This window comes from Ranitomeya variabilis, chromosome 8, assembly GCF_051348905.1.
Source record: "Ranitomeya variabilis isolate aRanVar5 chromosome 8, aRanVar5.hap1, whole genome shotgun sequence".
Lineage (NCBI taxonomy): Eukaryota > Metazoa > Chordata > Amphibia > Anura > Dendrobatidae > Ranitomeya > Ranitomeya variabilis.
Genome location: NC_135239.1, coordinates 46,575,620 through 46,598,834, shown reverse-complemented (window position 1 = coordinate 46,598,834; position 23,215 = coordinate 46,575,620). Strand labels below are relative to the sequence as shown.

Here is a 23,215-nt window from a genome sequence, read left to right as displayed (position 1 = left end):
TCGCTTGCTGGTAGCTCTGGGGTGCAGAGTGCTCCCCTCACATCGTGAGTCGGTGTGGGGTTTCTTGTATTCTCTGCATGGATAGTTTTTGATAGTTTTTGTACTGACCGCACAGATTCCTTGCTATCTTCTGTCTATCTAGTGTTAGCGGGCCTCATTTGCTAAACCTGTTTCATTTCTACGTTTGTATTTTCCCCTTAACTCACCGTTATTTGTGGGGGGCTGTCTAAACTTTGGGGTTATTTCTCTGAGGCAAGTGAGGTCTTTGCTTTCTCTCTAGGGGTAGCTAGTTTCTCAGGCTGTGAAGAGGCGTCTAGGTTTTTAGGTAACGCTCCACGGCTGCCTTTAGTGTGTGTGGATAGGATCAGGGTTGCGGTCAGTATAGCTCCCACATCCCCAGAGCTTGTCCTAATATTCTGGTTTACCTGTCAGGTCAGTTTTGTGATCCTACCACCGGATCATAACAGGTTAGTATCCCTAGGGTTATGGTTAGGGTTAGGGTTAGGGTTAGAGGTAGGGTTAGGGTTAGAGGTAGGGGTAGGGTTAGGGGTAGGGTTAGGGTTAGGGTTAGAGGTAGTGTTAGGGTTAGGGTTTGGATCCCTAAGGTTAGGGTTAGGGGTAGGGTTAGGGTTAGGGTTTGGATCCCTTTATCACCTTGATGGTGGGGGGTGGCTTATCAGTGACCTGGTGACCAGGACATTCTAATAAAAAGCTACCCCTAACCCTAACCCTAGGGATCCTAACCCTAATCCTAACCCTAACCCTAGCTAATTCTATTAATAGTGTGTTTTCTAGTTGATTTTGATGATTGGCAGCTGTCACACACTTCTCAGCATGCGTTTCAAAAACGCAAACGCGGGAAAACGCTGTTTTTTCCCGCGGTATTTTTTGGCGCAAAAACGCATGCGGCAGCGTTTGCATGCGTTTACATGCGTTTTTTCACCACATGCATTTTTTTAAAACGCTGCAGATCAAAACGCAAGTGTGAAACCAGCCTTATATGGTACTGTAAAACAAGGTAGAAGGTGTATGTAAACTTGTTGAGAATTTAAATCTCCCTTTTTATGTGTGGGAGACTACTGCAAAAATCAGGCCCACTGTATTACACTACACAGTGTACATCTCATAAAGGGCTGGAAGATATATATATAAAAAAAGGGACTGTACTACAATAACAATCTCCCTACAATGATCTCAGGAAAAGTATGGCAGCCAGCAATAAAAAGGACCGCTGCACACAAAAGTGTGGACAAATAAACAATAGAACTGTGCAGAAAGGAGCAACAGGATTTTTGCTTTTAAAAAAGCAGTTGGTTTGCACAGTGGCGTAGAAACAGCAATGCAGCTATCAGGGAGCCTTATAAGGCAGCCTTATAAGCTACAGAGCTGATGCACAGAAATCTAGGCTCCACTGTCCCTGCAAAGAAAAGGTGGTGTTGGACAGTGGAAATCGCTACAGCACAAGCGGTTTGGGGGTTAATCTTTCCTCCCTAACAATATCCCTGCTTCTGACGAAGCTGCAGCAACCTCTCCCTATGCTAAGATCGGCAGAAGTAAGATGGCGGTGACGCCGCAGAAAACAAGCCAATCACTGTCATGCCCTTCTCTAAGATGGTGGGGACCGAGACCTATGTCATCACGCTGCCCACACTCTGCGTCCTCCTTCATTGGCTGAGAAATGGTGCTGAAAGCGACTTTGGCGTGAAGATCGCCGACAGCATGGCCGATCCCACACTGGGATCGGGTCGGGTTTCAAGAAACCCGACTTTGCCGAAAGTCGGCGATTTTTTTAAATTGTCCGATCCGTTTCGCTCAACCCTAGTCATTTACTTTTCAGATGTTTTAGATGTTATTGCTTATTTTATTTAAAACTGGAAAAATTATACTGAAAAACTAAGATGTAACCATTTTCATAGTATTTAAAAAACAAACAAACAAACAAAATAACAACTTACGGTAAGTTTGAGAACAACTCTGCCGGCATGTGCTCCAACCTCTGTTACATTTCCAGCGGTGTCTTTCTGTAGTGGGATACAAATGTATAAATATTTTACAGTCATTTCAGACTAACAAATAGATTTTCTAATCATTATTTTATTATTTGACATAGACATAAAAGCTTTCATGAATGCATAAATGAAATGCAGACTTTCAGATTCAGAATTTAGATTTGGAATTCTTTCTATTGGTTAATACAAATATACCGTATGAATTGATTTTAATTTTGTGAAAAAAACAACCCATATTGTTTATTGCTTTATTTGTTTTTTTTTATGGATTGGATGTGTTATCAAATACAGTATGTATAGTATATTGTAGTAGAATCCACAATAAAGTAAAATGTGAGTTAAACTGAATATTAACCCCTCAGTGCACAATTGTATGTCTGCTGAGCTCCCACCACACGACAAGCACGGGGCTTGGAGAATGGTGACAGAAACCAACATTTTTTTTATAAACGTAAGAATTTTTTTCTTTACAACGTAAATAAACACAAATTCTACAGACTTGAAAAATCAGATGTCAAGGCTTTTTTTACCGCGCAATGAATACCATAAAAATAGAACTCATAAAAGAATGACAGAATTTTATAACAATGACAGTCGTGCTCCGGTCTCCGTCTTAAGTACGTGTGATGCCGCTCTAGTGCAGTGCAACACCGGCTCGGAGCTGTATGTCTGCAATCTGCAGCCCGTACTGACACGTAACTAGGAACAGGCTGCAGTTTCAATTATATCAGTGACACCATTTTATCTCATCCTGAGAATCCCCTTCAAGGGGGTCAAAGGGATTGTTTGGAACTAACATTATGATAATGGTGAAACATAAAATGTCTGGAGGCACTAAGTGTTGGCCCACCACCAATCTGATATTGATGACCTACAAATTAATTTCAGTCTGTACCCCTATATTCTAGTGAATGCTGAGATGCTCGGAGCCCAGACTTTAGATACGGACACGTTTACGTTAATATAACAAAGGGGAATTTTTCTTTTACAAATATTGGTATCTAAAGTTAAGGTAACTAAATGTTAATAATTAAAGCTAAAATTATTGATCTCATTTTATAGAAATCTTTTTGTTTGTCTCAAATGTATTGCACAGTTTGACATAACTTTTTCCTCGGCTTAGGGGCGAAAACGTGGAAAGTTCCGCTCGGCTGACGAATAGTTGTTTTAGCTATGCATTTCTAAGCACACACACTTCTTCCTCAGGACATAGCCACACGTTGTACTATATGTACTATATGTACCTTCTGTCAATATCACATCTCACCACTTGCACGCTTGACCCGATCCCATCCCACCTCATCCCTAACCTCGCAAAAGTCTTCATCCCAACCCTAACACAACTCTTCAACCTCTCACTTACAAACGGTGTCTTCCCCTCATCCTTCAAACATGCATCAATCACACCTATATTCAAAAAACCCTCCCTCGACCCATCCTCTGTGTCCAGCTATCGCCCGATATCCCTTCTCCCTTATGCCTCAAAACTACTGGAACAGCATGCCCATCTTGAAATGTCCTCCCACCTCTCCTTCTGTTCCCTCTTTGACCGGTTACAATCTGGCTTCCTATCACATCACTCAACTGAAACTGCCCTTACTAAAGTGACCAATGACCTACTAACTGCCAAGAGCAAGCGACACTACTCTGTCCTCCTCCTCCTGGACCTGTCTTCTGCCTTCGACGCTGTGGACCACTCTCTCCTGTTACAGATTCTCTCATCTCTTGGCATCACAGACTTGGCCCTATCCTGGATCTCATCATATCTAACAGACCGGACAGTCAGTGTCTCCCTCTCCCACACCACCTCCTCATCTCGCCCCCTGTCTGTTGGTGTCCCCCAAGGCTCAGTTCTAGGACCCCTACTCTTCTCCATCTACACCTTTGGCCTGGGACAGCTCATAGAATCCCACGGTTTACAATATCATCTCTACGCTGATGACACACAGATCTACCTATCTGGACCTGTCCTCACTTCCTTACTGATCAAAATCCCACAATGTCTGTCTGCTATCTCATCTTTCTTTTATACTCGCTTTCTAAAACTGAACATGGACAAAACAGAATTCATCATCTTTCCCCCACCTCACTCTACCCCTCCTCCCAACCTATCCATCAATGTCAACGGCTGCTCACTTTCCCCAGTCCCGCACGCTCGCTGCCTCGGGGTGATCCTTGACTCTACCCTCTCTTTCAAAACACATATCCAAGCCCTTGCCTCCTCTTGCCGATTCCAACTCAAAAACATTTCCCCGATCCGTGCAGTCCTTGATCTTGAAACCACAAAAACACTAGTACATGCCCTTATCATCTCCCGCCTCGACTACTGCAACCTCCTACTCTCTGGCCTCCCCTCTAGCACTCTGGCACCACTCCAATTCATCCTAAACTCTGCTGCCCGACTAATCCACCTGTCTCCCCGTTATTCCCCAGTCTCTCCTCTCTGCCAGGCCCTTCATTGGCTTCCTATTGCCCAGAGACTACAGTTCAAAACACTAACAATGACATACAAAACCATTCACAACCTGACTCCTCCATACATCTGTGACATGGTCTCCCGGTACCTACCTACACATAACCTTCGATCGTCTCATGATCTCCTTCTCTACTCCTCCCTCATCTCTTCCTCCTACAACCGCATCCAAGACTTCTCCCGTGCTTCCCCTATACTCTGTAACTCTCTACCCCAATACATCAGGCTCTCACCTACCACGGAAACCTTCAAAAGGAACCTGAAGACCCACCTCTGCTGACAAGCCTACAACCTGCAGTAATCCTCAGTCTACTGAACCACCGCATGACCAGCTCTACCCTCTCCTAGTGTATCCTCACCCATCCCCTGTAGACTGTGCCCTCGCGGGCAGGGTCCTCTCTCCTCCTGTACTTGTGTGTGCCTTGTTTTACTCATGTTTATTGTACTTGTCTAATTTGCCCTGTTCACATGTAAAGCGCTATGGAATAAATGGCGCTATAAAAATGTATAATAATAATAATATGTGGTTATGTCCTGAGAAAAAGTGTGTGTACTTCGAAACTATTATACAAACTCCAGGCTTTGGAAACTTCATCTACTCGTCAGCAGAGCGGAACGTTCCACATTTTCTCTCCTAAGACTGATGTATTGGTGGGATGACCTATGGATCTGCAGCAGCTGGAGCTTCTATAACTATAATTTGCTGGGTGTTAGCACAACCTATATATTTTTAATTGATGTGTCCTGGGTAAGACCCTATTGTGCTTTTTCTGCTCCCAGCTTCTGCCCATATATCAGGTAACTTTGTCATGGTTTCATTGGTGCAGCTGAATTAGGGCTTCTTTTTTATGGATTGTGGAGTACATAAAACAATCCTTTTTTTCGAAGAAAATGTAAAGCATTTCCTTTTTAACCCCTTATGACGTACTATCCCGTCGAGGTGGGGTGGGCCTTAATTCCCACCAACGGGATAGTATGTCATATGCGATCGGCCGCGCTCATGGGGGAGCGCGGCCAATCGCGGCCGGGTGTCAGCTGACTATCGCAGCTGACATCCGGCACTATGTGCCAGGAGCGGTCACGGACCGCCCCCAGCACATTAACCCCCGGCTCCCTGCGTGCTTCCCTGAGACCCCCAGAGCAACGCGATGTGATCGCGTTGCTCCGAGCGTCTCTTACCTCCTATCCCTGCAGGCCCCGGATCCAAAATGGCCATGGGGCTGCATCCGGGTCCTGCAGGGATTACTTCCGGGTCCAGAGCAGGCGCAGCGCTGTAAGTCAGATCGCTGATCTGACAGAGTGCTGTGCAAACTGTCAGATCAGCGATCTGTGATGTCCCCCCCTGAAACAAAGTTAAAAAGTTTAAAAAAAAATCCACATGTGTAAAAAAAATAATAAAAAAAATTCCTCAATAAAGAAAAAAAATATATATTATTCCCATAAATACATTTCTTTATCTAAATAATAAAAAAAGCAATAAAAGTACACATATGTAGTATCGCCGCGTCCATAACGACAAAACCTATAAAACTGTCCCACTAGTTAACCCCTTCAGTGAACACCGTAACAATAAAAAAAAACGAGACAAAAAATAACACTTTATTATCATACCGCCGAACAAAAAGTGGAATAACACGCGATCAAAAAGACTGATATAAATAACCATGGTACCGCTGAAAATGTCATCTTGTCCCGCAAAAAAAGAGCTGCCATACAGCATCATAAACAAAAAAATAAAAAAGTTATAGTCCACAGAATAAAGCGATGCCAAAATAATCATTTTTTCTATAAAATAGCTTTTATCGTATAAAAACACCAAAACATAAAAAAATGATATAAATGAGATATCGCTGTAATCGTACTGACCCGAAGAATAAAACTGCTTTATCAATTTTACCAAACGTGGAATGGTATAAATGCCTCCCCCAAAAGAAATTCATGAATAGCTGGTTTTTGGTCATTCTGCCTCACAAAAATCGGAATAAAAAGCGATCAAAACTGTCATGTGTCTGAAAATGTTACCAATAAACACATCAACTCGTCCCGCAAAAAACAAGACCTCACATGACTCTCTGGACCAAAATATGGAAAAATTATAGGTCTCAAAATGTGGAGATGCAAAAACTTTTTTGCTATAAAAAGCGTCTTTTAGTGTGTGACAGCTGCCAATCATAAAAATCCAATATAAAAAAACGCTATAAAAGTAAATGAAACCCCACTTCATCACCCCTTAGTTAGGGAAAAATAATGAAATTAAAAAAATGCATTTATTTCCATTTTCCCATTAGGATTAGGGCTAGGGTTAGGGCTAGGGTTAGGGCTAGGGTTAGGGTTGGGGCTAGGGTTGGAGCTACAGTTAGGGTTAGGGTTGGGGCTAAAGTTAGGGTTGGGGCTAAAGTTAGGATTAGGGTTGGGGCTAAAGTTAGGGTTTGGATTACATTTACGGTTGGGATCAGGGTTGGGATTAGAGTTAGGGGTGTGTCAGGGTTAGGGTGTGGTTAGGGTTACCATTGGAATTAGGGTTAGGGGTGTGTTTGGATTAGGGTTTCAGGTAGAATTGGGGAGTTTCCACTGTTCAGGCACATCAGGGGCTGTCCAAACACGACATGGCGTCCGATCTCAATTCCAGCCAATTCTGCGTTGAAAAAGTAAAACAGTGCTCCTTCCCTTCCGAGCTCTCCCGTGCGCCCAAACAGGGGCTTACCCCAACATATGGGGTATCAGCGTACTCTGGACAAATTGGACAACAACTTTTGGGGTCCAAGTTCTCTTGTTATCTTTGGGAAAATAAAAATTTGGGGGGCTAAAAATCATTTTTGTGGGAAAAAAAAGAATTTTTATTTTCACGGCTCTGCGTTATAAATTGTAGTGAAACACTTGGGGGTTCAAAGTTCTCACAACACATCTAGATAAGTTCCTTGGGAGGTCTAGTTTCCAATATGGGGTCACTTGTGGGGGGTTTCAATGTTTGGGTACATCAGGGGCTCTGCAAATGCAACGTGACGCCTGCTGAAAAATCCATCTAAGTCTGCATTCCAAATGGCGCTCCTTCCTTTCCGAGCTCTGCCATGCCCCCAAACAGTGGTTCCTCCCACATATGGGGTATCAGCATACTCAGGACAAATTGGACAACAACTATTGGGGTCCAATTTATCCTGTTACCCTTGTGAAAATACAAAACTGGGGGCTAAAAAATCATTTTTGTGAAAAAAAAAGAATTTATATTTTCACGGCTCTGCGTTATAAACTATAGTGAAACACTTGGGGGTTCAAAGCTCTCAAAACACATCTATATAAGTTCCTTAGGGGGTCTACTTTCCAAAATGGTGTCACTTGTGGGGGGTTTTAATGTTTAGGCACATCAGGGGCTCTCCAAACGTGACATGGTGTCCCATCTCAATTCCAGTCAATTTTGCATTGAAAAGTCAAATGGCGCTCCTTCCCTTCCAAGCTCTGCCATGCGCCCAAACAGTCGTTTACCCCCACATATGGGGTATCCGCGTACTCAGGACAAATTGCACAACAACTTTTGGGGTCCAATTTCTTCTCTTACCCTTGGGAAAATAAAAAATTGGGGGCGAAAAGATCATTTTTGTGAAAAAATATGATTTTTTATTTTTACGGCTCTGCATTATAAACTTCTGTGAAGCACTTGGTGGGTCAAAGTGCTCACCACACATCTAGATAAGTTCCTTAGGGGGTCTACTTTCCAAAATGGTATCTCTTGTGGGGTGTTTCAATGTTTAGGCACATCAGGGGCTCTCCAAACGCAACATGGCGTCCCATCTCAATTCCAGTCAATTTTGCATTGAAAAGTAAAATGGCGCTCCTTTCCTTCCGAGCTCTGCCATGCGCCCAAACAGTGGTTTACCCCCACATATGGGGTATCAGCGTACTCAAGACAAATTGGACAACAACTTTTGGGGTCCATTTTCTCCTGTTACCCTTGGTAAAATAAAACAAATTGGAGCTGAAATAAATTTTGTGTGAAAAAAGTAAAATGTTCATTTTTATTTAAACATTCCAAAAATTCCTGTGAAACACCTGAAGGGTTAATAAACTTCTTGAATGTGGTTTTGAGCACCTTGAGGGGTGCAGTTTTAGAATGGTGTCACACTTGGGTATTTTCTATCATATAGACCCTCAAAATGACTTCAAATGAGATGTGGTCCCTAAAAAAAAATGGTGTTGTAAAAATGAGAAATTTCTGGTCAACTTTTAACCCTTATAAGTCCGTAACAAAAAAAAATTTTGGTTCCAAAATTGTGCTGCTGTAAAGTAGACATGTGGGAAATGTTACTAATTAAGTATTTTGTGTGACATATCTCTGTGATTTAAGGGCATAAAAATTCAAATTTGGAAAATTGTGAAATTTTCAAAATTTTTGCCAAATTTCCTTTTTTTTCACAAATAAACGCAAGTTATATCGAAGAAATTTTACCACTATCATGAAGTACAATATGTCACGAGAAAACAGTGTCAGAATCGCTAAGATCCGTTGAAGAGTTCCAGAGTTATAACCTCATAAATGGATAGTGGTCAGAATTGTAAAAATTGGCCCGGTCATTACCATGCAAACCACCCTCGGGGCTTAAGGGGTTAATGCTGTTCATAACATATTAACAAATTAAAGTTATTATATATTGAATTAAAAATTTAGGCTGTGCTTTTTGCTTGCAAGTGTGTGTGTGTGTGTGTGTGTGTGTGTGTGTGTGTGTGTGTGTGTGTGTGTGTGTGTGTGTGTGTGTGTATATATATATATATATATATATATATATATATATATATATATCAAATGTCTTATTCCTTTTGTTCCACTCAGGAACTTTTGATGCCATTTATTCCTTTATTATGTAATCTAGTGGACTACCTTTGTAATAGTACAGTAGCTTGAGGACAAGTATCTCTCTCGAGAATGGCGGGGCGCTATCGTGCATTGCTGTCAGCGGAGAGCTGGCTGTATGTGCAGCACTGTCTCCATTTAATTGTTTGAAATTTCCAAAAATTGAAGATTTGATTTGCCCTCTTGCTTCTCTTTCTGCATACACTTTCTCAAGATAGATTTCAGTCCCAACTGATGCCAGCAAAACAGCTCGGAATAACACTCAAATTCTGTATTAATTGTACCATTTTTCAAGTCAGATTTTTCTTTCTTATCTTTCTTTTTTACTTAAATAAGAAGTGAAACTGAATCTCCTGAAGACGCTATCCTGTATAACATAGTGTAAAATGTGAACATAATCAAGTGAAATTCTAATTTGTTTTCTATGTTATCTTACAATTGTTGCATCTGTTCCAAGTAGGTAATCAGCCTCACATCCCAATTTTTTCTATTAAGGAAATAGAAGAAAGAAAAATAAAGTGAAGTTCAAGCTTTGAATCTAAATGAAAATAATTTTACTGTAGTTGTATTATTTCTTCATTTGCCACAGGAGTTTTACAAGATGTCTTTTTCAGGCACATTTCACCATGTAATCCGTATCAAAGACCTGTTAGAAAAACCTCAAAAGAATGAACATAAGCTTTTTTTTTTATGTATAAATGACTTTCGGTGCACGTGTTCACGCTTTTGACCACTTCAGACTTCTAGAAGTATCAAGCGGTTAAAAGAGGTGACGTCCATTTTCTCCCCTCGGAAGATGCTGTGTATTTTATAGTGCAAATCAAAGGGAAAGCTAAAAATATTCCCACAGACGCTTGGATGTCAAATTGACCTTTATACCATAATTTTTTCACTTAAGAAAATGCTAGCGGTTTCTTAATTATTTAATAAAGTGAAAAAAAATGACCAGAAAACAGCAGTTAATATACTACAAAAACCATGGAAAAAAAACTCTCTGAAAAAACAGCAATGGTCAAAACTGTTGGAAAAATGCTCAGAAAACTAAAAAAAAATGCAAAAAAACAAAATTTCAGAAAAAAAACTAAGAGTTTCTTGAAGCATTTTGTGCTTGAAAAACATGATGGATTCTCCCACCTGGAAAAGATGTCTTGTGCACATACCTTGACTGCTGGGTAGTGTTGAGCGATACCCTCCGATACTTGAAAGTATCGGTATCGGATAGTATCGGCCGATACCCGAAAAGTATCGGATATCGCCGATACCCGATACCAATACAAGTCAATGGGACACCAAGTATCGGAAGGTATCCTGTATGATTCCCAGGGTCTGAAGGAGAGGAAACTCTCCTTCAGGCCATGGGATCCATATTAATGTGTAAAATAAAGAATAAAAATAAAAAATATTGATATACTCACCTCTCCGACGCAGCCTGGACCTTAACGATGTAACCGGCAGCTTCCGTTCCTAAGAATGAGCGCTTGAAAGACCTTAGATGACGTCGCGGCTTGTGATTGGTCGCGTGAGCGGTCACGTGACCGCCATGCGACCATTCACAAGCCGCGACGTCATCTAAGGTCTTTCAAGCGCTCATTCTTAGGAACGGAAGCTGCCGGTTACATCGGTAAGGTCCAGGCTGCGTCGGAGAGGTGAGTATATCAATATTTTTTATTTTTATTCTTTATTTTACACATTAATATCGATCCCGATACCGATTCCCAATATCACAAAAGTATCGGATCTCGGTATCGGAATTCTGATACCACAAATATCGGCCGATACCCGATACTTGCGGTATCGGAATGCTCAACACTACTGCTGGGAAATGCCTGCGGATCTCAGGACTTTGTCAGTAACATACAGGATCCAATTACTGCATGTGTGCTGTTAGGCTACGTTCCCACAATGAGTTTTTGATGACTTTTTGATGTTGTAAACTTGAAGTGACATGCAATTTATATTTTCCTCCCAGGAATTATTCAAAACCTCTTAAGGTTAAAAAAAAACTGCAAAAACTCCTAACATGAGAAAACAGGAGGACCAGAGCCAGAAACTATAGGGGCTCACAAAGGAAATACTAGGAGATATTTTTCTAACCATTCTCCACTGTTATCAGGAGATGAAGATGTTAACTACATTAACTGAGAATTTCCTAATAGGTACAGTATACGAAAAAGGGTCAATCCCTATAGGAAGGTAAGCAAGTGGCTTAAAGAGAATTTCACTGAATTTAGAGAATTATGATAGGCTTACAGTATTAAAAGGAACATGTCACTAGATTCATGCAGTCCGAAGCACAGGTAACATAAATCAGAGCCTGGCTGTGGGACTCCAGACAGGTATGTTTGAAGTTTGAAGAGGTGGCCGGGGACCATGGGGTAAATCATTACTTGTCTAGTGCTGCAGCCCCTTTCCGGCGTCTCCTTTCCCAGCTATAGTTGACTGATATGTCTTTCACTATGTGCACACAAGGGAGAGAACTATCAATCACCTGCAGTGGTGCAAGCAGAAGCTGGTCTGGAGCGGACTAGGCAGGTCTCTCTCTATAGCTCCCGGTCGGCTTTTTAAGCTATGCTATCTGTGGAACGCCCAACGTTTTTGAGAAAAACATACCTGGATGCAATCATGCAGCCAGACCCTGATTCATGCTGCCCATGGGTTGGACATCATGAATGGAGTGACAAGTTCCTTTGAAATTAGCATGTAGGTATAATAGCCAAGTAGAGTTATACGAGAAGATATTATTACACCCATTAGACAGTTCTCCATACAGGGGGTCGCTGTAAAGAAAGCACCTCCAACTTCTGCCCAGTCACATTATGTAATACATGACCCTTCTCCCCCAGTCGGCAGCTCTGCAGAAGATCAGGACATTAAGCTGATTTAGGTATAAAGCAAACCAGGCCCTTGGCCTTTATATGTCCTTATATGTTCAGGATCTTAAAGGGTTATGTAGCGCCCCCCCACTGCCGCAGGGCCAAGGGGTACCCGGTACCGGGCCTCTGAGTCTCTGCTCTGGGATTGTCACGGTGGCTAGACCCGGTCCGTGACCCTGCTGAGGGGCGCCCAATAATAGGTGTGGATGGTGGTGGTAGTGCGGTGAAGTGCCGGTCGCAGTAAATAACGAGGACACCAGGTTGCAGTCTCTTTACCTCTTTACTGAAGGCTTCAGGGTCCTCAATCCGGAATACGGTTAACCGGGCTGCGCAAGTCCGGCCAGTCCGATGGCACCTCCAGAGTTCCCTTTGCAGGTGGAAATCTGTGCCTACCTTCTAGCGCTTGTGTGTTGTGGTCCTCCCCTGCTGTGCTTACGGGATAGTCCCCACAACTGTTGTGTCTGTTTCTCGTGTTCCCTCACAACTCGATTCTGATGTTCTTCTTCGTCCCCCAGATGCTATGGTTAGGACGCACCCGTATGACGGGGAGGCTCGGAGGTTTTCCTGGGCTCTAGCATCGCCCCTCTCCTGTTGTTACCCCCCTGTATCTTCTTAGGTGAATTGGGTGAGACAGCCTGCCTATAACTGACTGTCCTGCTGTAGGTTTGAAGTATTGCTTGGAGCCTGATACTTCCTCGGCGTTCCGGCCACCGGCTACGCGCCTCAGTAGGATGTTGCCTCGTCTTACAGCACGACTCCTACTGGTGTTTTCTCCTTGTTGCATTGATCTCGTTTCTCACTCAGCACAATATACCTCGCTTCTTGTCCTTTCTTAGGGCACCGCCACTATCTAGTGCAGGCGCGGTCCCGTAACGTTCTCTCTGTTCGCTAGGCCTCTGTCAGGATCCCACCCCTGACAGGGACCCCCTGAATCTCTCCCCGCAACACCCCTTGCCACGGGATGTTGCCTGTTCGATCCTCAGTCAGCTTTCTGTCTAACTTCTTATCCAACCCCCAGTTTTACCAGACTGTGAGGAGTGGCCTAATACATAGTACCCTTAGCTCCCCCTGGAGGCCAGACTGTGAAGTGTATTGGTGTCTGTGATACCTGGTCAGGTGAACTCCTTCAGTGCCATCAGACGTACCACAGCCCCCCTTAGCGGCGGAGCATCAGTACTACAACGACCAGGACTCTGGGGCGCTGCACTCCCCCCCGGTTAAATTCAGTACTCCTGGACTGGGAAGAAAACAACAATACATGTCAGCAAAAAGACATACAATTTTAGAAACCCAGTAACAATAAGCAAATTTGAACAGAGCTTCCCTTTATGGGAGGTGAGGACACTTGAACATTACAAACATGGTTAAATATTATAAGTAACATACTATAAATAACTTCTCTTACCCAACCGGGTATTCTACTTAGTGCAAATTTCTGAACAATAATTTAACATTGCCTTTAAGGACGTACACGCTGAATCCACTAAAGACCTTCTTATAAAACACTATAAGGCTAATCAACTTTTCTTTATTTGCCATCTTTACATCTGCAGGACCGCCTGTCTATCTGCTCCAGGCCTACTGCCTCTCGTTCTATTACAGGACCGCCCCTTTCCGCCCGGGCCTTCTGCCTTTCTGCGACTATACACAGTATAGAACATATCATCCATCTCTCAGTTTAGGATCACCGAGCCATCTCTGTATGGCTCCTAGGAGGACTCACTGACTAACCCCGTCTGGGTTCACTTCCTGTCCTCATTCTCTAACACATTATTAAGCATTTCTTACAATTAACTAGCTTTCTACATATAACTTTACATGTAAGCATTATTACTATTTCTCTTAAGGCATCATTATACTTTAAGTGCTATGAGTGCACATTCCCTTTAAGAGGGGACCAAGTCTCTATGAGGTAGTGCAACTTCTCAAGCTGCAAGTCCGTACGCAGCAAGGACTCTGGTACTGCTTCCAGGAACAATTTCTTCACAAAGAGTCCTTTCTTTTATAAAACCAGTAGAGGGCACCTTTAAGAAGGTGCAAACTATTTACAAGGAGTTTGTAATCATGCAGTGTTCATGATCCAGCAGTTCTTTCAAAAATGATGAAACAGGAAACAAAAACAAAAAGCAGAAGAAGGGATCCCGGGTAAACAAAGGGATCCCTTTAAGAGTTGACCCTGGTCGGGTTTAAAGCAGCATAAAGCAGGGAAGCAAGCAGTTAACTATTTACATATCCATGGCATCGAGGTTTACTCTCGCTTTGGCGGCCGTAGCTCCGCATAGATCTCGCTCGGCAAGGTGATCGGCGAGATCGGGGCCTTTAAGAAGTGCTCCATACCCGTGGCCCGATCCCAGAGTGTAAGGCGCCGGAGTCTATAGGTCCCAGGGAGAGGGGGCACCGCGACGGGGCCTATCAGTAAGTCCTCTGCTGGCGAGGCAGGGTCGTTCTTCATACCTGCTTCAGATGCGGTCCCTCCGGTGCCGATCTGCGCCGTCTCCGCTGGGGTCTGGAACACCAGTTGCAGGGCCTTGCGCTGCGGCGTTGTCATCTCCGTTTGCAGCACCTCGCTTTCCGGCAGGGCCTTGCTTTCTGGCTTCGGAGCGCTGGAACTTCTTTCCTGCTCCGGACCGGACGAGGCTGCCAACAGACGTCTGATGAGGCTCCCGATGAAGGTCTTCTTCCACCCGGCCTCAGTGCTCAGCTGCGTCCGCCGGAGTTGGTCGCCGAGCTCATCCACTCCGGCCCCTCGCTCCGGCTCCGGGTGGCTCGCCATGGCGTCCTCCATGTCGCTGACTTCTTCTTCCTGGTCCTTTTCCCGCTCTCTCCTTCGTGGGCGGTTTCGCTTCCGTTGTCTCCGCCCCCCATTGAGGATCAGTAGGCGGATCTCGGCTGCTGACGGACACGTCCTCAAGGGGCAGAAATATTTAGACTGGGCGGCCATTGTCTTTCGCGCTCTCCAGCTTGTCTACGCCCACTCCACGCCCTTCTTCTCCTGCGCTCTCCTTAGCGCTGTAATGGCAGCGGTTTTGGTGGGAACTTCTGGCGGCAAGTGGCAATACACAGTCTTTGCAATAAGTCACAGTCCAAGCACAATAAATCACAATTCCAAGGCACACATGACCTGATTCTTCAGGCTTAAGTAGATCCTGTTCGTGACGCCAAGTTGTAGCGCCCCCCCACTGCCGCAGGGCCAAGGGGTACCCGGTACCGGGCCTCTGAGTCTCTGCTCTGGGATTGTCACGGTGGCTAGACCCGGTCCGTGACCCTGCTGAGGGGCGCCCAATAATAGGTGTGGATGGTGGTGGTAGTGCGGTGAAGTGCCGGTCGCAGTAAATAACGAGGACACCAGGTTGCAGTCTCTTTACCTCTTTACTGAAGGCTTCAGGGTCCTCAATCATCCGGAATACGGTTAACCGGGCTGCGCAAGTCCGGCCAGTCCGATGGCACCTCCAGAGTTCCCTTTGCAGGTGGAAATCTGTGCCTACCTTCTAGCGCTTGTGTGTTGTGGTCCTCCCCTGCTGTGCTTACGGGATAGTCCCCACAACTGTTGTGTCTGTTTCTCGTGTTCCCTCACAACTCGATTCTGATGTTCTTCTTCGTCCCCCAAATGCTATGGTTAGGACGCACCCGTATGACGGGGAGGCTCGGAGGTTTTCCTGGGCTCTAGCGTCGCCCCTCTCCTGTTGTTACCCCCCCTGTGTCTTCTTAGGTGAATTGGGTGAGACAGCCCGCCTATAACTGACTGTCCTGCCGTAGGTTTGAAGTATTGCTTGGAGCCTGATACTTCCTCGGCGTTCCGGCCACCGGCTACGCGCCTCAGTAGGATGTTGCCTCGTCTTACAGCACGACTCCTACTGGTGTTTTCTCCTTGTTGCATTGATCTCGTTTCTCACTCAGCACAATATACCTCGCTTCTTGTCCTTTCTTAGGGCACCGCCGCTATCTAGTGCAGGCGCGGTCCCATAACGTTCTCTCTGTTCGCTAGGCCTCTGTCAGGATCCCACCCCTGACAGGGACCCCCCTGAATCTCTCCCCGCAACACCCCCTGCCACGGGATGTTGCCTGTTCGATCCTCAGTCAGCTTTCTGTCTAACTTCTTATCCAACCCCCAGTTTTACCAGACTGTGAGGAGTGGCCTAATACATAGTACCCTTAGCTCCCCCTGGAGGCCAGACTGTGAAGTGTATTGGTGTCTGTGATACCTGGTCAGGTGAACTCCTTCAGTGCCATCAGACGTACCACAGCCCCCCTTAGCGGCGGAGCATCAGTACTGCAACGACCAGGACTCTGGGGCGCTGCAGTTACACTATCATTAATGTGAGAACACTATATCTTGACATTCATCAACAGACTGTTATTGAGTATTTCTTACCAATGTGTCTTTCACATTATCGAAGGCCGCTTCATAGTTTTTTACATTTCCGTCAAACTGTGAAATAAGAATTGACAAAATATCTATAATTATATGTAAGTAAAATTAAATTATCAACTAATCCACTTAGAGGCATTCCCAATATACAGTACACTCACCTGACAGAGGTTATAAAGTTTTAGCCTTTGTCAAGTTAATGGGAGCCTATGGATACCTTTGATCTAAGCTTCAGAAGTTTCCCTGGCCCATAGGGCTGGTGGGCAATACTAAATCAGTAGTGTAAGTGCCTAATGCGTTCTGTAGGTCAGGTTGGTGGTGCAGCTGGAGTCTGGAGGACGGCCCATATGACCGTCTGTGTCTTTGTTACTATATACATTATACATTACTTCACAGAATAAGCCGCCTATTATTATTATTAATTTATAATGCCTTATTCCTGGTCATACTGAAATATTGACGTTTATGTGATTAGCAAGTGATTGGCCAAGTTTTCAGTAGGTGTTTACACTAGGGTTGAGCGAAACGGGTCGTGCATTTTCATAAGTCGCCGACTTTTGGCAAAGTCGGCGTCTCATGAAACCCGACCCGATCCCTGTGCGGGGTCGGCCATGCGGTACGCGATCTTGGCGGCAAAGTCGCGTTTCGTATGACGCAGAGAGAGAGAGAGCGAGAGAGAGAGAGAGAGAAAAAAAAAAAAAAATTTAATTCCTTCATTGGGTTTCGTGTTTCGGCCGAAACCCGACTTTTCACGGTGGTCGGCCGATTTCACTCGACTCGACTTTTAAGACAGTTGGGTTTCACAAAACCCGACTCGACCCTAAAAAACTAAAGATCGCTCAGCCCTAGTTTACACTCAATGACAAGAAAGCAATGTTTTGAAAATGTCAATGCAAAAAGATAAAATAGGTAAAATTAATATGCAATTACATGCACCCCTTTGCTCCTTTATACTGTATTCCAATTAAGTAAGATTACATAGATTGATGGTAAAGTCTAACACAATATGGTTTGGTAGAAATAGTCATGAGTAGTGTTGAGCGATACCGTCCGATACTTGAAAGTATCGGTATCGGAAAGTATCGGCCGATACCGTCACAGTATCGGAATCCAATCCGATACCGATACCCGATACCAATACAAGTCAATGGGACTCATGTATCGGACGGTATCCCTGATGGTTCCCAGGGTCTGAAGGAGAGGAAACTCTCCTTCAGGCCCTGGGAACCATATAAATGTGTAAAAGAAAGAATTAAAATAAAAAATATCGCTATACTCACCTCTCCGACGCAGCCTGGACTTCAGCGAGGGAACCGGCAGCGTTGTTTGTTTAAAAATCGCGCTATTACTTGGTTACGTGAATTCCCGGCTTGTGATTGGTCAGGTCGGCCATGTTGCCGGGACGCGGACCAATCACAGCAAGCCGTGACGAAATTACGTCACGGCTTGCTGTGATTGGTCCGCGTCCCGGCAATATGGCCGCCCTGACCAATCACAAGCCGGGACGTCACGGGAGGCTGGACACGCGCTCATTTTAAAATGGGCGCGTGTCCAGCCTCCCGTGACGTCACGGCTTGTGATTGGTTGCGCCGCGATCAACCAATCACAAGCCGGGAGGCTGGACGCGCTCATTTTGAAATGGGCGCGTGTCCAGCCTCCCGTGACGTCACGGCTTGTGATTGGTTGCGCCGCGATCAACCAATCACAAGCCGGGAGGCTGGACGCGCTCATTTTGAAATGGGCGCGTGTCCAGCCTCCCGGCTTGTGATTGGTTGACCGCGACGCAACCAATCACAAGCCGTGACGTCACGGGAGGCTGGACACGCGCCCTTTTTAAAATGAGCGCGTTTCCAGCCTCCCGTGACGTCACGGCTTGTGATTGGTTAATGGCGGCCATGTTGCCGGGACGCGGACCAATCACAGCAAGCCGTGACGTATTTTCGTCACGGCTTGCTGTGATTGGTCCGCGGCCCGGCAACATGGCCGCCCTGACCAATCACAAGCCGGGACTTCGCGTAACCATGTAAAAGCGGGAATTTTAAACAAACAACGCTGCCGGTTCCTGCGCTGAGGTCCCGGCTGCGTCGGACAGGTGAGTATAGCGATATTTTTTATTTTAATTCTCTATTTTACACATTTTAACATTAATGTTGTTCCGATACCCGATACCCGATACCACAAGAGTATCGGAATCCCGGTATCGGAATTCCGATACAGCAAGTATCGGCCGATACCCGATACTTGCAGCATCGGAATGCTCAACACTAGTCATGAGTTCAAACCGTAAACATCATTTTATTTTTTTTTTCTCTCAATTAATCAATAGTGCCTGCAAAAATAAAATACTTTGTAATATATCTCAAAGAAATTTACTTCTTTCTTCTCCTGGACTGATCTTCATTCTCAGTTCACAGAAAAAATCTGTCTTCAGTAATTATAGATTTTCCCATTGCTGAGATATGAGATTGCAGTCTGTGAACTTGCAGCAGAAAACTAATGGGTGAGATTGGACAATTTTTTATTTTAAATAGTGATGATCGAATATACTCGTTACTCGAGATTTCTCGAGCACGCTCGAGGGTCCTCCGAGTATTTTTTAGTGCTCGGAGATTTAGTTTTTATTGCTGCAGCTGGATGATTTACATCTGTTAGCCAGCATAAGTACATGTAGGAGTTGCCTGGTTGCTAGGGAATCCCCACATGTACTTATGTTGGCTAACAGATGGAAATCATTCAGCTGCTAAAATGAAAACTAAATTTCCGAGCACTAAAAAATACTCAGAGGACCCCTGAGCATGCTCGAGAAATCTCGAGTAACGAGTATATTCGCTCATCACTAATTATAAACCTTTGGTGGATTTTTGGCCTTTTTATAGAGTATATTAATACACTCACACTACATTAGATGCATAGACACACACATTTAATACAAAGTTACTCTGAGCGCTGGTGACAAGTTATCATCCTTCTACTGCCATGATGTAGTATTGTATAGCGGGATGACTTGACGTTGAGGTTTATAACTTCTTATAACTATTACTTCTTTATAGAAGTTTAAGAATATGTAGAATAATCTCTACCATTTTTACAGCATTCACTAAAGGGGAAAATTAATGGCTGACAGCAAGAACACATGTCGGTTTTCCTTCATACTTTCTTTTGTAACTCATCTACAGGCCAGGAGAGAAGAGGCACACTATCGTCAGAGGCTGGCTGGCAATTTTCAGCCTAGGGGGCAATCACAAGGCAGTGGCCCTCGAGTTGCGGTGGCCCTCCTTTTCCCTGCTTATATCTGGCCACTACATTAAAGTAGCAGAGATAACAGGCTTTAAAAACAGGCTGGTACACAGATATGGGAACTGAAAGGAGCTTGCTGCATAGATATGGGAGCAGAATCGAGCTTACTCCAGAGATATGGGAACAGAACGGAGCTTACTACAGATATGTGAGCAGAACAGAGCTTACTACAGAGATATGGGAGCAGAACAGAGCTTATTATAGAGATATGGGAGCAGAACCGAACTTACTAGATTCAGAGATATGGGAGCCGAACCGAGCATACTGCAAAGATATGGGAGCAGAACTGAGCTTACTACAGAGATATGGGAGCAGAACTGAGCTAACAGCAAGGAAATGGGAGCCGAACCAAGCTTACTGCAGAGATATGGGAGCAGAACAGGGCTTACTACAGAGATATGGCAGCAGAAACGAGCTTACTACAGAGATAAGGGAGCAGAACCAAGCTTACTACAGAGATAGGGGAACAGAACTGAGCTTACTACAGAGATATGGGAGCAGAACCGAGCTTACTGCAGAGATATGGGAGCAGAACCGAGCTTACTACAGAGATAAGGGAGCAGAACCGAGCTTATTGCAGAGATATGGGAACAGAATCGACCTTACTACAGAGATATGGGAGCAGAACCAAACTTACTACAGAGATATGGGAGCAGAACCTAGCATACTACAGAGATAAGGGAGCAGAACCGAGCTTACTAGAGAGATAAGGGAGCAGAACCGAGCTACTGCAGAGATATGGGAGCAGAACGGGGCTTACTAAAGAGATATGGCAGCAGAAACGAGCTTACTACAGAGATAAGGGAGCAGAACCAAGCTTACTACAGAGATAGGGGAACAGAATCGAGCTTACTACAGAGATATGGGAGCAGAAACGAGCTTACTGCAAAGATATGGGAGCAGAACCAAGCTTACTACAGAGATATGGGAGCAGAACCGAGCTTAGTGCAGAGAAATGGGAGCAGAACCGAGCTTATTGCAGAGATATGGGAACAGAATCGACCTTACTACAGAGATATGGGACAGAGATATGGGAACAGAATCGACCTTACTACAGAGATATGGGAGCAGAACCAAACTTACTACAGAGATATGGGAGCAGAACCTAGCATACTACAGAGATAAGGGAGCAGAACCGAGCTTACTAGAGAGATAAGGGAGCAGAACCGAGCTTACTACAGAGATATGGGAGCAGAACCGAGCTTACTGCAGAGATATGGGAGCAGAACCGAGCTTACTACAGAGATAGGGAGCAGAACCGAGCTTAATAAGTCTACTACATGGAACCAAGTCTGGTACATAGAAACTGGAGCAGAACTAAGATTACGACATACATACAAAGATCTTTCAACCACCAAATGTAACTGTCTTCTGGGTGTATTTTGGATCCATACTGGCTCCAGTAAGTCTCCTGCAGTGTTTGTGGCAGCTGTGGTGTCATTCTACTGAAGAGAAATCCATCTTCTGCCACTTTTCCAGTGTCCATCTATTTAGCAGGCTGTGGGAGTTTGCAAACGCCACACGGTTTTTTATTTGCCTTTTGTTTAGTGCTGGCTTCTGGCCACTGATTCGACCATGGAGGCCATTTTAAGACAGAATCCTACAAACTGTTCTAGTTGGCACAGGTAAAGGTTTAGGTGTGCACTCAGCCTTAATATGGTGAGGTGCTGGTGTAACGGACCAATGGCCCAGAATAACAGTAAAAGTTAGGTTCACTGCACTCTCTCTAGGTTTCTTATGCAAAGTCTGGTATAAATTTATTATACATAAACTGGGAGCGTAACAGAATATTACAGCATCTGTGATTTTTTATATACAACGTTTCGGCTCAACCAGAGCCTTTGTCATGTAATCGCTTGTTCCAGCTAAGATAGTGATATACAGAGAAGGCGGAAAGTCCCAGCGGTGCAATATAAGCTCTATTGTAATCTAAATGTCCGCCTATGGAAGATCCTGTCCAGTAGTGTGGACCTGCAGTGTCTGTTATGACAAGCGGCGCTCCCACGCCTTGCTAACGATCAGCGTGTCACGTGCGGTGAATTTAACTTTTACTAGTTGACACAGGGACTTGAGGTGACCAGACCTGTTGGAGCTCTGCTGCTGTGGAAGAGGGGCTTGCTTTGGATTTTCTAACCAACAAACATTCCTCCTGAGCAGTTGTCTTGCGGGGTCTGCTGGACCTGGGCTAGTCAAACACATCTCCAGTCTCTTCAAATCTTTTTTTTAATTCTTTGTACTTGACGCTGAGACACATTAAAGGTGCCCGCCACCTCTGCAGTGGATCTGGTCTTCAGCCTCTTGATAATCCAGGCTTTGGTCGCAGGGTGGATTTTTGGCATGTTGTCAAGAGCTCAAGTTGCAGTTCAAGTGAAGGTCTGGGGTGCTGGGTTTCTTTTTATACACACACACTAAATAACCGATCATTTACTGAGCACAGGTGAGGATGTAAACTAGGATTGGGTGCATTATATGACCAGGCGACAAAACTTTTGTCTTGCTAAAATCTGACCATTCTGTGTCCATTAACTGATCAATATTTCTGCATTGATGTCAATTTATTTTCTTAACCTAAACCACATTTTGGAAGGTTTCAGCTTTCAAAAGAATAATTTATACAACCAATGGATGAATTTAACATCAGGTTATAAGCTTTTATTTACATAACATGGATAAGCGACATTACTTCTGTCAGGGAGCATACAACATTTACTACTAGTATACTACAATACTGATCATTAATTTTAAAAAAAGCACAACACTAAGTGCCATTGTATACAGGAACTCTGTATTTACGGTCAGTGTAAAGATACTACAGTGATCACTGGTGAGATTATACACAGGAGATCTGTATAAGGTGTCAGTGTAAAGGTAATACAGTGATCACCACTGCCAGTGACATTATACACAGGAGCTTTGTATATACAGGTCCTTCTCAAAAAATTAGCATATAGTGTTAAATTTCATTATTTACCATAATGTAATGATTACAATTAAACTTTCATATATTATAGATTCATTATCCACCAACTGAAATTTGTCAGGTCTTTTATTGTTTTAATACTGATGATTTTGGCCTACAACTCCTGATAACCCAAAAAACCTGTCTCAATAAATTAGCATATTTCAACCGTCCAATCAAATAAAAGTGTTTTTTAATAACAAACAAAAAAACCATCAAATAATAATGTTCAGTTATGTACTCAATACTTGGTCGGGAATCCTTTGGCAGAAATGACTGCTTCAATGCGGCGTGGCATGGAGGCAATCAGCCTGTGACACTGCTGAGATGTTATGGAGGCCCAGGATGCTTCAATAGCGGCCTTAAGCTCATCCAGAGTGTTGGGTCTTGCG

General features: G+C 44.2%; 1 protein-coding gene across 1 annotated transcript in view; it reads right to left on the bottom strand.

Moving 5' to 3' along the window:
* The window catches only part of LOC143788805 (uncharacterized), a 187,703-nt gene that overhangs the window by 73,681 nt on the left and 90,807 nt on the right, over window positions 1-23,215 (bottom strand). Inside the window, exons 13-15 of the mRNA XM_077278707.1 lie at window positions 16,571-16,627; window positions 9,762-9,812; window positions 1,956-2,021 (exon numbers count right to left, since the gene is read on the bottom strand). Coding sequence (XP_077134822.1) covers window positions 1,956-2,021; window positions 9,762-9,812; window positions 16,571-16,627 — 174 coding nt within the window. The remainder of the gene's footprint in view (window positions 1-1,955; window positions 2,022-9,761; window positions 9,813-16,570; window positions 16,628-23,215) is intronic.